General features: G+C 34.0%; 1 protein-coding gene across 2 annotated transcripts in view; it reads right to left on the bottom strand.

Moving 5' to 3' along the window:
* LOC126744519 (uncharacterized) overlaps positions 1-12,256 on the bottom strand; it is a 41,464-nt gene that overhangs the window by 3,665 nt on the left and 25,543 nt on the right. For both annotated transcript variants that reach the window (XM_050451955.1, XM_050451956.1), the window contains one exon: positions 9,761-10,016. In XM_050451955.1, coding sequence (XP_050307912.1) covers positions 9,761-10,016 — 256 coding nt within the window. The remainder of the gene's footprint in view (positions 1-9,760; positions 10,017-12,256) is intronic.

Below are 12,256 nucleotides of genomic sequence, written 5' to 3'. Positions count from 1 at the left end.
TTCTGGCGTTATTTAAAGAAATATGGAAAAACAAAAGACACTTTCTCATGGACACTTTTTAAGCTCTATAAAATAACATTGCGATAATATCCTTTATTTGCCAACAAAATCGTATACAGGACGACAAAGCAACGTCATACAAAGGAGGATCTAGCTCCCATAGGGTACATTAATTTTTCTTATCTAGAATTCATAGAGGCAATATACTTATATAAACAAAATAACAAAATTTTAAATAAATATTCTAAATATCTAACACAAGTTAAAATTATTATCCAAAAGTAAAATTATAAAAACATTTAATCTGCAACCAGTGGTAAACAGTTTTTTTAAATTGGACTGTAGATTCAATGCTTCTAATATCAGCAGGTAGCATTCTATAAGCCCTGATGGCCATATAATGAGAACCTCTTTCATAGTAAGCTGAATTATGCACTGGAATGCGGAGATCGCTTCTATGTCGTGTAATCATAGTCACATCCTCAGCGTACATTGCCCTATTCTCAACAAACAAATGATTGTGTCTCTTCACAAATAACGCCAAGGAAGAAAAGTATAAGGAGGGAAGGGTGAGTATTTTTAGTTTGCAGAAGTAAGGTCTACAGGAAATTCTGTAGGTCATGCCCAATAAACAACGAATGATACGCTTTTGCATTCTAAATATATCTAGAGCTCCTCTTGCAGATCCCCAGAAACAGATACCATATTGTAAGATCGACTGTACCTGTCCGAAATAAAATAGGCGAAGAGATACCTCAGACACTACATCCCTTAATCTTCTAATCAATCCGCACAAGCTAGCTAATCTGGAATAAAGGTTTTTAATATGTTTCTCCCAATTTAAATTGGGGTCAATGTGTATTCCTAAGAATTTAATACTATTGGCTACAGGGATTGACTGCCCACCAGACCACACAAGTAGAGATTCTGAGACAATATTGGCCTTCGAAAAATTAATCAACCCCGTTTTACCAGAGTTCAAAGACAACTTACTGTCCAGACACCAGGTCCTCATGCGCTCCACTGCGGATGAGCAGCCCCGTGATCAGTTCTTCGTTCTTCTTCAACACATCAGTTATAGTTGCCAGAAAGCCCCGTGTCTTTCTGGCAACTATAACTGATGTGTCGTCGGCGAATTGACAAATCATATCAGAAGGGAACAGCTCAGGCAAGCCATTGACATATAATAGGAAGAGCACAGGTCCCAAGATTGAGCCCTGAGGCACACCTCTTCCTATAATTTGGGGGCGGGAAAACGTTGGTGAGCCGGAATGTGTCACACAAACTATTTGTTCTCTTTGCTCTAGATATGAACTGAGTAATTTAGACGCTGCACCCCTGATGCCATACCGTTCCAGGATGTCCAGCAGTAAAGAGTGGTCAACCGTGTCAAACGCCTTAGACAAATCGAAATACAGTCCAGCTACACTGGCCTTTCTCTCAAGATTCGCCATAATATATTGTATTGCACTATAAATGGCCATTTCCGTCGATCTTTTGGGAACGAATCCGTATTGGTGTTTATTTATTATTTGATGGTGAGTTAAATAATTCATAACTATTTGATAGATAACCCTTTCAAATACCTTCGATATGGATGGTAATACGGATACTGGCCGATAGTTGGCAATATTCGTTTTTTCTCCCTTCTTAAAAACAGGCACTACTTTTGCCCGCTTAAGAGCAGAAGGAAAAATTTGGGTAGAAAGACTCTCATTGATCACATTGGAAATGGGTCCGGATATAAGACCTAAGTGAATCCCAACAAACTTTAAGACGAATACCGGAATTTCATCCAAGCCAGAGGAAAATTTATTTGGAAGGTTCATCAATATCTTAAAGATATCCTGAGAATTAACAGGATTGAGAAATATGGTTGGATAATCATTATGCAAGTCATGTATATTGGAGTTACAGCTTTGTTGATGGTCAAGAGTAAAATGTTTAGCAAATAATTCGGTGATTAAAGCTGGGTTTTCAATGGACTGACCATCTTCCCTTAAAACAATATTGTTGTTAGTTTTATTTTTACCTGACTCAGATTTTATGATTGACCATGCTGATTTTATCTTGTTTTTTGAATTTTGGATTTTGTTATCATTTATAGACTTTTTATAAGAGGAGATGTAACGTCGATATTGTTTCCTTTCATGTTTGTATGTAACGTAGTGTTCCCTAGAATTAGTATATTTGTACCAAACATAGAGATCTTTTATGTAGTTTGAGTATCTTTTTATATCTGGTGTAATCCAGGTTGGCTTCTTACCCTTCAACCTAGTCGTACATATTGGAAAAGCCAAATCAAAATAATAGAAGAGAATACGAACGAAAGTATTATATTTTCCTTCAACTCCTTCAGCAGAATAGACCTCCTCCCATGCCTCCGACATCAGTATATTGTAAAATCGATTCATGTTGTGTGTTGAGAATTTTCGTCGCTTCACAACCATACCACATTGGGGAACCTCCATCTGTCTCTTAAAAACAAAAATTTGAGGATAATGATCAGACAGATTAGAAACAAGGACTTCAGAAGATATGACAACACTTGAGTTCATATTTGTAAAGATGTTATCCAACTGAGAGGCACAGTGAGCAGTGATTCTAGTGTTGGAGTTAATGTAAGGTATTAGACCAAAGGTCTGCATTAGTCCAAGCAAGGCCATCACGCCATAGTCATCAGGATTACTAAAGTTAAAGTTAAAGTCTCCTGAAATAATAAAAGAAATTTTGTTATTATACATCTCATCAAGTAGGTTAGCAAGATTGTGGAGAAAAAATTGGCTGTTACCACTAGGTGATCTGTAGACACAAACAACTATTATGGAATTATTGCTATTAATAACAATTTTAGAAATGCAAAATTCAAAGTCTTTTTCTGTGCCAGTCTGTAGACTGTTTACTTCCTCTACTTTAACATGATCACTGAGATCATCTTTATAAAATATAGCAGTGCCACCTCCTTTTGAACAAGAGCGACCATAGTAACTTGAGAGGTTATACCCATGTATCTTTACAAGTGTTATGTCCTGGTTTTTTTGCCAATGTTCAGTAATTGTGAGAATGTCAGGAGATAGTGTAGCCAGCAGAACCTCGAGCTCCAGAACTTTATTGTTTAAGCTTTGCACATTGTAGTTAAGCAGCTTTAGTGCAGAATTACTGAAAGTATTTGTATTTGGTGACAACTATTTAGCGTCAGAATGGTGAGACCCACACTGAGAATAGTTTTCATGCTTCTTGCGATGCAAATCCCGCATAGCAACTGTTAGGTTAGAATGCAGACTCATGTGACTTGTTGACTTCTCTGATGATGGTCTAAAAAATTACGACCACGCGAGAAGTTGAACCTTTCGAAACTTACTCCACGTGGCCAGAAATTCTTATCATACACTAAGTCTTTGTGGACGGGGCTTACGCCAATCATATATCTCTTCCGCTCAGATTTTGTTGTCTTGGGTAGACATTCTTTAATGGTTACGTTTTCTGGAACGGTATCAATGTGCTTTGCTACGTAGGTTCTAATCACCTCGCTAGTAATAGCTTTCGAGATTTATAAAGAAAAAAAGAAAAAGAAATAAAGTTTCGAGAGAAAGATCAAAATGATAAACTTAATAGTGGTGAAGAGATCTCAAATGCTTTTGCTTCTTATTTTCAATCGGTCTATGAGTGTGCAGCTCCTGTGTGTGACACATTAAGTATTCAGCAAAATGTTAACGAGATACTCTCTAAGCACAGTAGAATAATTATGTTGATGTGTGTGATGGTGTTTAAAAATTAACGAGACTGTAGGACCTGACAATCTTCCACCTTACATAATTAAAGGAATGGTTGGATTTTGGATTTTTTGCTCAACCATTAAAAATGTTGTTAATAAGAACAAATACATTTCCAAATTTTTGGAAACAAGTAAAAAATATGTCCTGTGTTTAAAAAAAGTGATTCAGCAGATATCCAAAATTATAGACCCATCGCTATTATTATTGTCATGTCCAGCAAAGATACTTAAATCCATAATATGTAAGAATATTTATAGCTTTGTTAAAACTAAGGTCAGTAATTACCAACATGGTTTTTTTAAGAAAATGTCAACTGCATCCAACTTCGCTAGCATAACTCAATTTATTGCTGAAAGTCACATGTGGATGTAGTTTATACTGATTTGATTTTACTAAGGCTTTTGACAAAGTACCACACACTATAGTCTTAAAAAAACTTGAATATCATATGGCTGTAGCTCAAAAAAAAAATCATTCATTATCCCAAAGATGCTAGTCATACACCTTTATAAAAGGTAAAACACAAAATCTACAGCATCACAAATACTTTTTTTTTTTTTTTTTACTGGCCGACGTACACTGCAGGGCACTATTTACACCTAATCTCATAAACTCCCGGAGAAGATAGCGGGGGTAGTTTATCTTTAGTTTTAATTAGATGTCTTTTTAATGTATTATTGGTTTTAAAAGCTGGGGTTATTCCAAAGGGAGAAAAAAAGCGGGATAATTGTGACGAAATTGGTCCAAAATAAGTAAATGACCTAAAAGTTTTGATATAGTTTGTTTGTTGTCTGATAAAATTAAAAGATAATTTATACTTGTTCACATACTGAAAATACATTTTATATATAGGTTTAAGACGGAAAAAGTTACTGACTGCTAATTGTTTAATGGTAAGGATTTTTTTTTTAAAAGCTTCACGAGAAAGTGGGATATTAAAAAGTCTGTAAAATAAAGAATGGAAAGCAGCAATTTTATTTGAGGACGGTGATGTTGAATTATATTGTATAATATTATCTGTTGTTGCTCGTTTACGAAATATTTCAAAGGATATCTTATTTCTTTCCCTCTTAAGTAATAAATCTAAGAATGAAAACGTGTTGTTCTGTTCCCGTTCGATTGTGAACTCAATTTTAGAGTGAAGAGAGTTGACATAATTATGGAAATTTGTAAGCTCTACCTCACTTCCATTTCAAATCATATACACATCAAAATGGTCTAAGGAACACTTAGAAAAATAGTTTTTTTCGCCTTATAAATTTTTATATATTTATATTTTCATACGGAATAGATCCTACCTTTAATATTAAGATACCAACGAAGTAAAATAAATATTTGGGTACAAAAAATCATGCCAGAACAGCGTTTGTTGCTACTTGTACATTTTGTCGAAATAACGCAGATTATAATTTTTAAATTCTAACGCAATATCGCATTTTCTGTGGCTCCAACCGATTTGGTTTTTATTCAATAAAAATGGAAAGACGACATTTAACTCGAGAGGAAATGCTAAGAGCAGTAGGAATGCTTGAGTCAGGAACAAGTCAAAGAGACGTTGCAACAGCTTTGGATACATCTCCCAGTGTAATTAACCGCTTGTGTACAAGATATAGAGAGACAAATGATGTTAGAGAACGGCATCAAGGCCCGTCGCGAGTTACCAAACCTGCCCAAGACCGTTTTATAACTTTGCAAGCTCAAAGAAATCCCACGGTAACAGCCTCTGTTTTGGTTCAGCAGCTCTCACGAGTGCATAACGTCGAGGTTTCAGGTCAAACTATTAGAAACCGTTTGCATGAGAGAGGACTTCATTCCAGAAGACCCCTAAGGGTTCCTCAGTTAACTTTAGGAAATCGAGGTGCAAGATTAACGTGGTGCCAAGAACATGTTAATTGGAATCAAGAAAGATGGGCCACAGTTCTTTTTACGGATGAGTCTCGATTTTCATTTTATCCTGATTCTGGTAGAATTCGTGTCTGGAGAGAGGAAGGAAATGAAAGTCGTTTGCGTCATGCCCGGGAAGTAGTAAGGCAACGTGGTGGATCACTAATGTTTTGGGGTGGCATTAGACTTGACGGAAAAACGAACCTCATTTTTGTGGAAAATACAATGACTGGAATAAGTTATAGGGATAATATACTACTGCCTGTAATTGTTCCATATTTACGCGAAATGGGCCCAAATTCGTTGTTGCAACAAGATAATGCCCCACCACATCGAGCACGGCTTGTACGAATCGCTATTGAGGAAAATTAAATCAATCTTCTACCCTGGCTCTCTACCTCACCGGACCTTAATCCAATTGAGCATGTTTGGGATTGGTTAAAAAGGCAACTTCTTCAACGATTTGACTTTTTTCAAAGCGCTCTGGAGCTTCGTCTTGATGTGACACATGTTTGGGAGGAGTTGCCCCAAAAATTAATTAATAATTTAATTTTAAGTATGCCTAGGCGATACCAAAGTGTTATTAATAATAGAGGTGGACCATCTGGCTACTAGTTTAATTTGTATTTGGTAATTTTTTTTTATAATTTTTTTAATAAACGGTAATAAATGGGATTTTGGTCTTTATTTTTATTTGTGCCCTAAATTATGAGTAAATTATAATCTACAAAAAAAAAGTTAATAATTATATTGTTATTTTATTCGAATAATGTAAAAAAATTGCAATAATTAACTTTTTTCCAATCTTCTCAAAAATATTAAAATATTTGTATGTGTTCCCTAGACCATTTTGATGTGTGTATATAAATCATCCACATACCGTTTATAAAAGATGATGTTATTTTTAAAATTTTGCTCATTATTTTTGTTTCTAAGTTATTAAGAAATCAGCGGCGGCTCGTCAGGGTAGGCAAGGTATGTGCCGCCTACCGATATAGCGTGGATAATCCTACACCATCAAAAAGAATAAAATTATCAAACACTATCAAAGGGGATGAAAAGTCTTCTTTGCGAATTTTATTTTATAAGATTATTGATAATATTTCGACGCAAATAGATGTTCGGTTTACAGATCTATTGCAGTTAACTTATTTTGCATTGGTTGATTCTTCTGTTGAAGCTCCAAGAGTATAAGAATAATTTTCCAACTTCTTTAGTTACAAGTGTCACCAACCTTTATAAAAATAGTTTTGACAAACAGCAACTAATTAATGAGTTAAGTGTAATTTTTCACGATGAAGAACTAACAACATTAAATGTAGAGTCGATTTTAAAACATATATAATGGTCTTATAGAAATATTTCCCCAAGCTTTTACACTTTTTACGCTTATTGCTACAATACCAATCACAAGTACATCAGTTGAAAGACATTATCCATGCCTTAAACGCATAAAAACATATTCCCGAAATAAAATAGGTAATCAGCGCTTATCATCACTTGCTTTAATTTCCATCGAAAAGGAGCTCTTTTGCTCTTTACAGGGATCTGATAATTTTACAGATTTAATAATAAGTAGATTTGCACTTTTAAAGGACAGAAGAATAAACCTTATTTGTTTTTAATTTTGATTTTTAAAAAATTTTAAAAATCAAAATTAAAAACAAAATCTATGTTAAGTATAAGAATATTATGATATCTTTTAGTTATATAGTATTGAACTTTAATCTTTTTTAAAAATAGTATTAAAAAGAAGAAAACTACATAAGCTCAAAGGTGCATAATTAAATAACCATGCATTTTTGGTAAGTAAGTAAAATCTATGTTATATCTATGTTAATAAAAATTAATTTATTTGTATTTGTTTATAATATAGAAGAATATTTACTGCATCTTTGCATATTATAGTAGGTATCTGTCAATAACAGTAGGTAGTGTATAATATATCTAAGGATTTAGTGAAATTAAATGAAATATGGATATAACACAAAAATTACGATCATAATTTAAATTCATACAACTTTGTAAAGGTGTGTTTCATTTTGTTTTTGTTGTTTCCGCATTTTTTTTTTGTTGATTGAAATCTAAATTTAAAAAAAAAATATTATTTTTAGGTAATTTTTTTTAAAAGATTTCGAAAACGTTATTTTTTCTTAATTTTAGTAAATTATTAATGAAAAGTAACCGTGGCACCACAATTTAATCACGAAAAAGCGGGGGGAGGGGGAGCTTGGGCTACTCGGTGTGCGCACTGTTATAATAATATGTCGCCTACCTTAGATTACAGGGCGCGAGCCGCCACTGTAAGAAATACTTCACTAAGAAATGGCGATAAACAAGAGCCCATTGCTAGTCCCTCTTTTTGTTTGAAAAAACGGTTGTTAAATTGGAAAAAAATTTGATCTAACACACTAGAAAGGAGCAAAAGAGGATTTTCCACCAAGAGTGAATCAAGTTTCCCCCTGAGAAGATCTTTGACTAAGACCAGACAATCATCGGGTGGAATGATTGGAAATAAGTTTTTCACGTCTACCGATATAAGCTGGGCTGTATCTGGAACGTGAACATTCTGAATGCTTTTGGCAAAATTCACTGAATTTGTTACAGAATATGGCGCTTTGAAGTTTGAGACATTTCTAAGAACGTTATTAAGCCAAGATGATAACTGTGATACTGGTATTTGTGATGCTGTAGATTTTGTGTTTTACCTTTTATAAAAGTATATGGCTTTAGCAATCATTTGGTATGATTCTTGAACACATATTTAGAAAATAGATGTCAGAAAGTTGTCATCAAGGGCTATCACTCAGATTCTTTTCTTGCCTTATCTGGTGTGCAACAGGGCTCAAATTTAAGACCCCTTATGTTGATTTTGTTCATCAATGACCTAATTGAAGTAATCACTAATTCTAAAGTTCTGTTATATGCAGATGATATGAAACTGTATGCGAAAATTAATAATGTGAAAAATTGTGAAATGATCCAAAAAGACTTTCCTTGGTCTGTAGCTAACAACTTACATTTTAATATAAATAATTGCTATGTAGTAAGTTTTTTCCAAAAAAATATCTCTATTCAATATCAGTATAACATAAATGGGGTGGTACTATCTCAATTAGATGAAATGCGAGATTTAGGTATTACTTTTGATGCAAAGCTTAATTTTAAAACTCATATTTACACCATAATAAACAAGGTGACAAAATTATATGGGTTTATAGTAAGAAGTTGTAAGAGTTTTACCAATACTAACTATGTTAGAACTCTCTATGTGTCATACATAGGAAGCATTTTGGAGCATTGTTCCATTGATTGGTGCCTTTGTTAGAACCTGTATATTTTAAATATTTAGAGAGTGCAAAATAAATTATTAAGTTATATTAACTACAAGGATACAGGATACATACCTGCGTATATGCTGAGCTGCATATTCCCAAATTGGAGATAATGAATAATAATAATAATAATAATAAAATCAAGAAATGTTGACAATAATGCCTATAAAAGCGAAGATTAGCTACAAGCTACTTTAAACTAAATTAAATTAATTTAGTGAGCCTGGAAAGGCAAAGAAAGTCCAAATTAATTAGAAGCGAAATAGACGATCCCAATTTGTTATGATGTTGTTTGGTATGATAGCTCTCAATGTACTTGTGTACCGGACAAGATGTCAATTGCTATTTACTATAAAATATGCTCGAACCAACTATTACCTAAATTCTCCTGTAATATTCATGTGTCGCCTCTACAATAATTTAGAAAGTGAATATGATATTTTTAATTCATCAATTACTTATTTAAGGCAAATAGTATAATAGAAACACTGTAAATTATTCACTTGCTTCGTAACCTACTCTATAATTGTTTTTTTTATTGTAGAGTTTGTATATAAATAAATAAAATAGGAATCAGTCACCAGTTTGAGAAAATTGGTAGGTTCTTAAGTGTTCCTAGTTGTCATGACAAATGTTCAAAAATAAATACCCTACTTACATTTAAAAAAGAAAAATAAATAGGAAATAATGTTTTTTCATATAATAGATATTAAAACAAGAGAAAAATTAATATTTATAGACACAGTGCAAGAAAATTCTCTTTACCTGTCCACTTTGACACATCCCCAAACTAATTCTCCTACAGTACTTTCTATTGGTAGTTTTCCATCGGGAAAATTAGTTAGACAACTGGAACTTCTAGTTGAGGTCCTCGACGGTGGTGGTGAGGGACATGCGACTTTTTCTTCCTGCCCACGTACGTGTGTTTGCGAACTTAGCTCTGCGGTTGCTACTTTTGGTGGATTTTGATTTATCTCTTCAATATGTGGACGGACGTTTTCTTTGTTTTCAATGACAGCAACTAAAAAGGTATTTTTGTTTCTACAATGAGGATTTAACAAAAAAGGTCTTATTTGCCCAAAAAATTACATTTTTATTTCTTAATAAAACAAATCGTAACCGGTTTCGTGGGTCTCAAAGTCGCATCATCAACACGTACTGAAAATTAGAGAGACCAACCGAACGTATATACAGGGTGTCAATTTGAAAACTTCCCACCCCTATTATCTCGAAACGGGTTAGGTTTTTATAAAATCGCTAGGACACGTCGATGTTATTATCGAGGGGGAACAATTTTTATGCAGAAATCACTTCGCCTCTTTCAACCCCCTACCCCCCAGAACCTCCCTCTCAAAAATCTTAAATGGCAATAGGGGTTGAGTGATACCTCATTTGAAAGAACTTTTTATTCTCTACATTTTGGCACCTTATTTTTTAAATTTGAGTGCTGCGTTGCCAAGTTAGGGTTATTTAAACATTGTTAAATTACTTATTATTAAACATTATTCCTGTAAGTGTTTTAAATACATAGAAGCTATGATTTCTATTGGAACGTGTTTGACCATAAAGCGAACCGGTGCATTTCTCACTGAAAGTGTTTATCAATCCGACAAATTCTTTTGGTCATGAAAGATAAACATTTAATTTTTTTTCTTTTTTGTTTATTTTCGTTTGCAATGGAATTCGTCTCAATACAGTTCGATGATATGATCCGAAATTTAAAATAGTATTTAGTGAACTTTCTTGAAATAGTATTTAAAATAGTATTTAGTGAACCTTAACACTTATTATCAGGGTATTTCCTTGTATCTCTCTGAGAATTTACCCCTGTGTAATGTCGATCCAGCCTCTTATCTTACTAACATTCAAGTCCCTGAAACATTTTTCCTTGGACCTACAGATCCAAATGATATTGAAGCTGTCCTGCGTGACAAAGAATAGGAATTCTGGTGGGTGGGATGGAGTTTCGGTGAGATTAATATTTATGCATTCAAAAATACGCGTTTTGCTAATAACTTATTTAACTTTACATAATTTGCCTTACATCTTTTCCTTTTCCCACCTTTTGTATATTCCTGAACTATACATATCTTTCCTTATATTAAATACGAATGCGAAAAGAGTGGGAGAAAAGGACAAGGTCGTGCTAAGCTGTGAATTGAGTAGCAGCAATGCTGGCATTGACCGCAAACTGGATTGATCGATAAGTGTCGACACTGTTTTACGCGCGTATTTTTCGGTACGTGACCTACTGCACTCATCCCCAAAATATCCAGCGTAAGTTACTTTATTTACTAAGTTACTCTCTCTTTACGTTTACGAATCAGCAGGTGAGAGGTTTAGATTACCGGTTAAATTCGAATATTGAGTCAGTAAAACCTATGACTTAAGGGTTTTACTTAATTCCCTCGGGATATACATATTTCCAAGGAGTTAGCCCAGCCACAAACCCCACTTTCTGCACTTTCTGAAGTAATCAATGAATGGATCTTTTCCTCATTGTCTTAAAGAGGCTGTGGCGATTCCATTGTACAAGGGAGGTGACCACAACAGTCAAATCAAATTTTAGGCCAATAGTTCTGCTTCCCACTCTTGGCAAGCTGATTGAGTGACTGGTTAAAACTCGTGTGATGGACTTTCTTAAAAGGCATGGACTTCTTAGTGTCTATCAGTTTGGTTTTCGAGAGAGAGTCGGCACAGGCGATGTTATTTTCAACCTTTTGGAGAGCCTCTACTTGGGGTTGAATTCTAGTGAATGTGCGGCGGCGGTTTTCTGTGACTTATCCAAGGATTTTGATTGTGTGAGTCACAGAATTCTGCTGCGGAAACTCGAGATCTACACTACCGCTCAAAAGTATTTGCCCACCACATATTCTTTTTAATATTTTGAATTAGATACAAAAATCTTATCTCTATACCTATATTTAGATTGTATCTCTTTTGTAAATTGCATATATTCTTAAACGGCATACCTATCAACTATGGTTGGTTGAAAAACAGTGAGTATTTAAAAATAGTCTTGCAAATAACAATCTAGTGAAAATATGCACTTCTTCTAAATAACTAATCTGTTTACAGCTCGTTTCCGATGAAATTTGAAACATTTAAAGATCTTTAGTCTTTAAGAATTGATTTTGTGTAACATTGGTAAATAATTTCTATATATAACTAACCGTCAAATTTCGACGGATTTGGGAATTCCAAGGCGGACTGTCGATTATAATGTTAGGAAATTCACCAGAGAAGGGAGTATTAGCAATA

Source organism: Anthonomus grandis, chromosome 14 (assembly GCF_022605725.1).
Source record: "Anthonomus grandis grandis chromosome 14, icAntGran1.3, whole genome shotgun sequence".
Lineage (NCBI taxonomy): Eukaryota > Metazoa > Arthropoda > Insecta > Coleoptera > Curculionidae > Anthonomus > Anthonomus grandis.
This window is presented reverse-complemented; position numbering and strand designations above follow the sequence as displayed.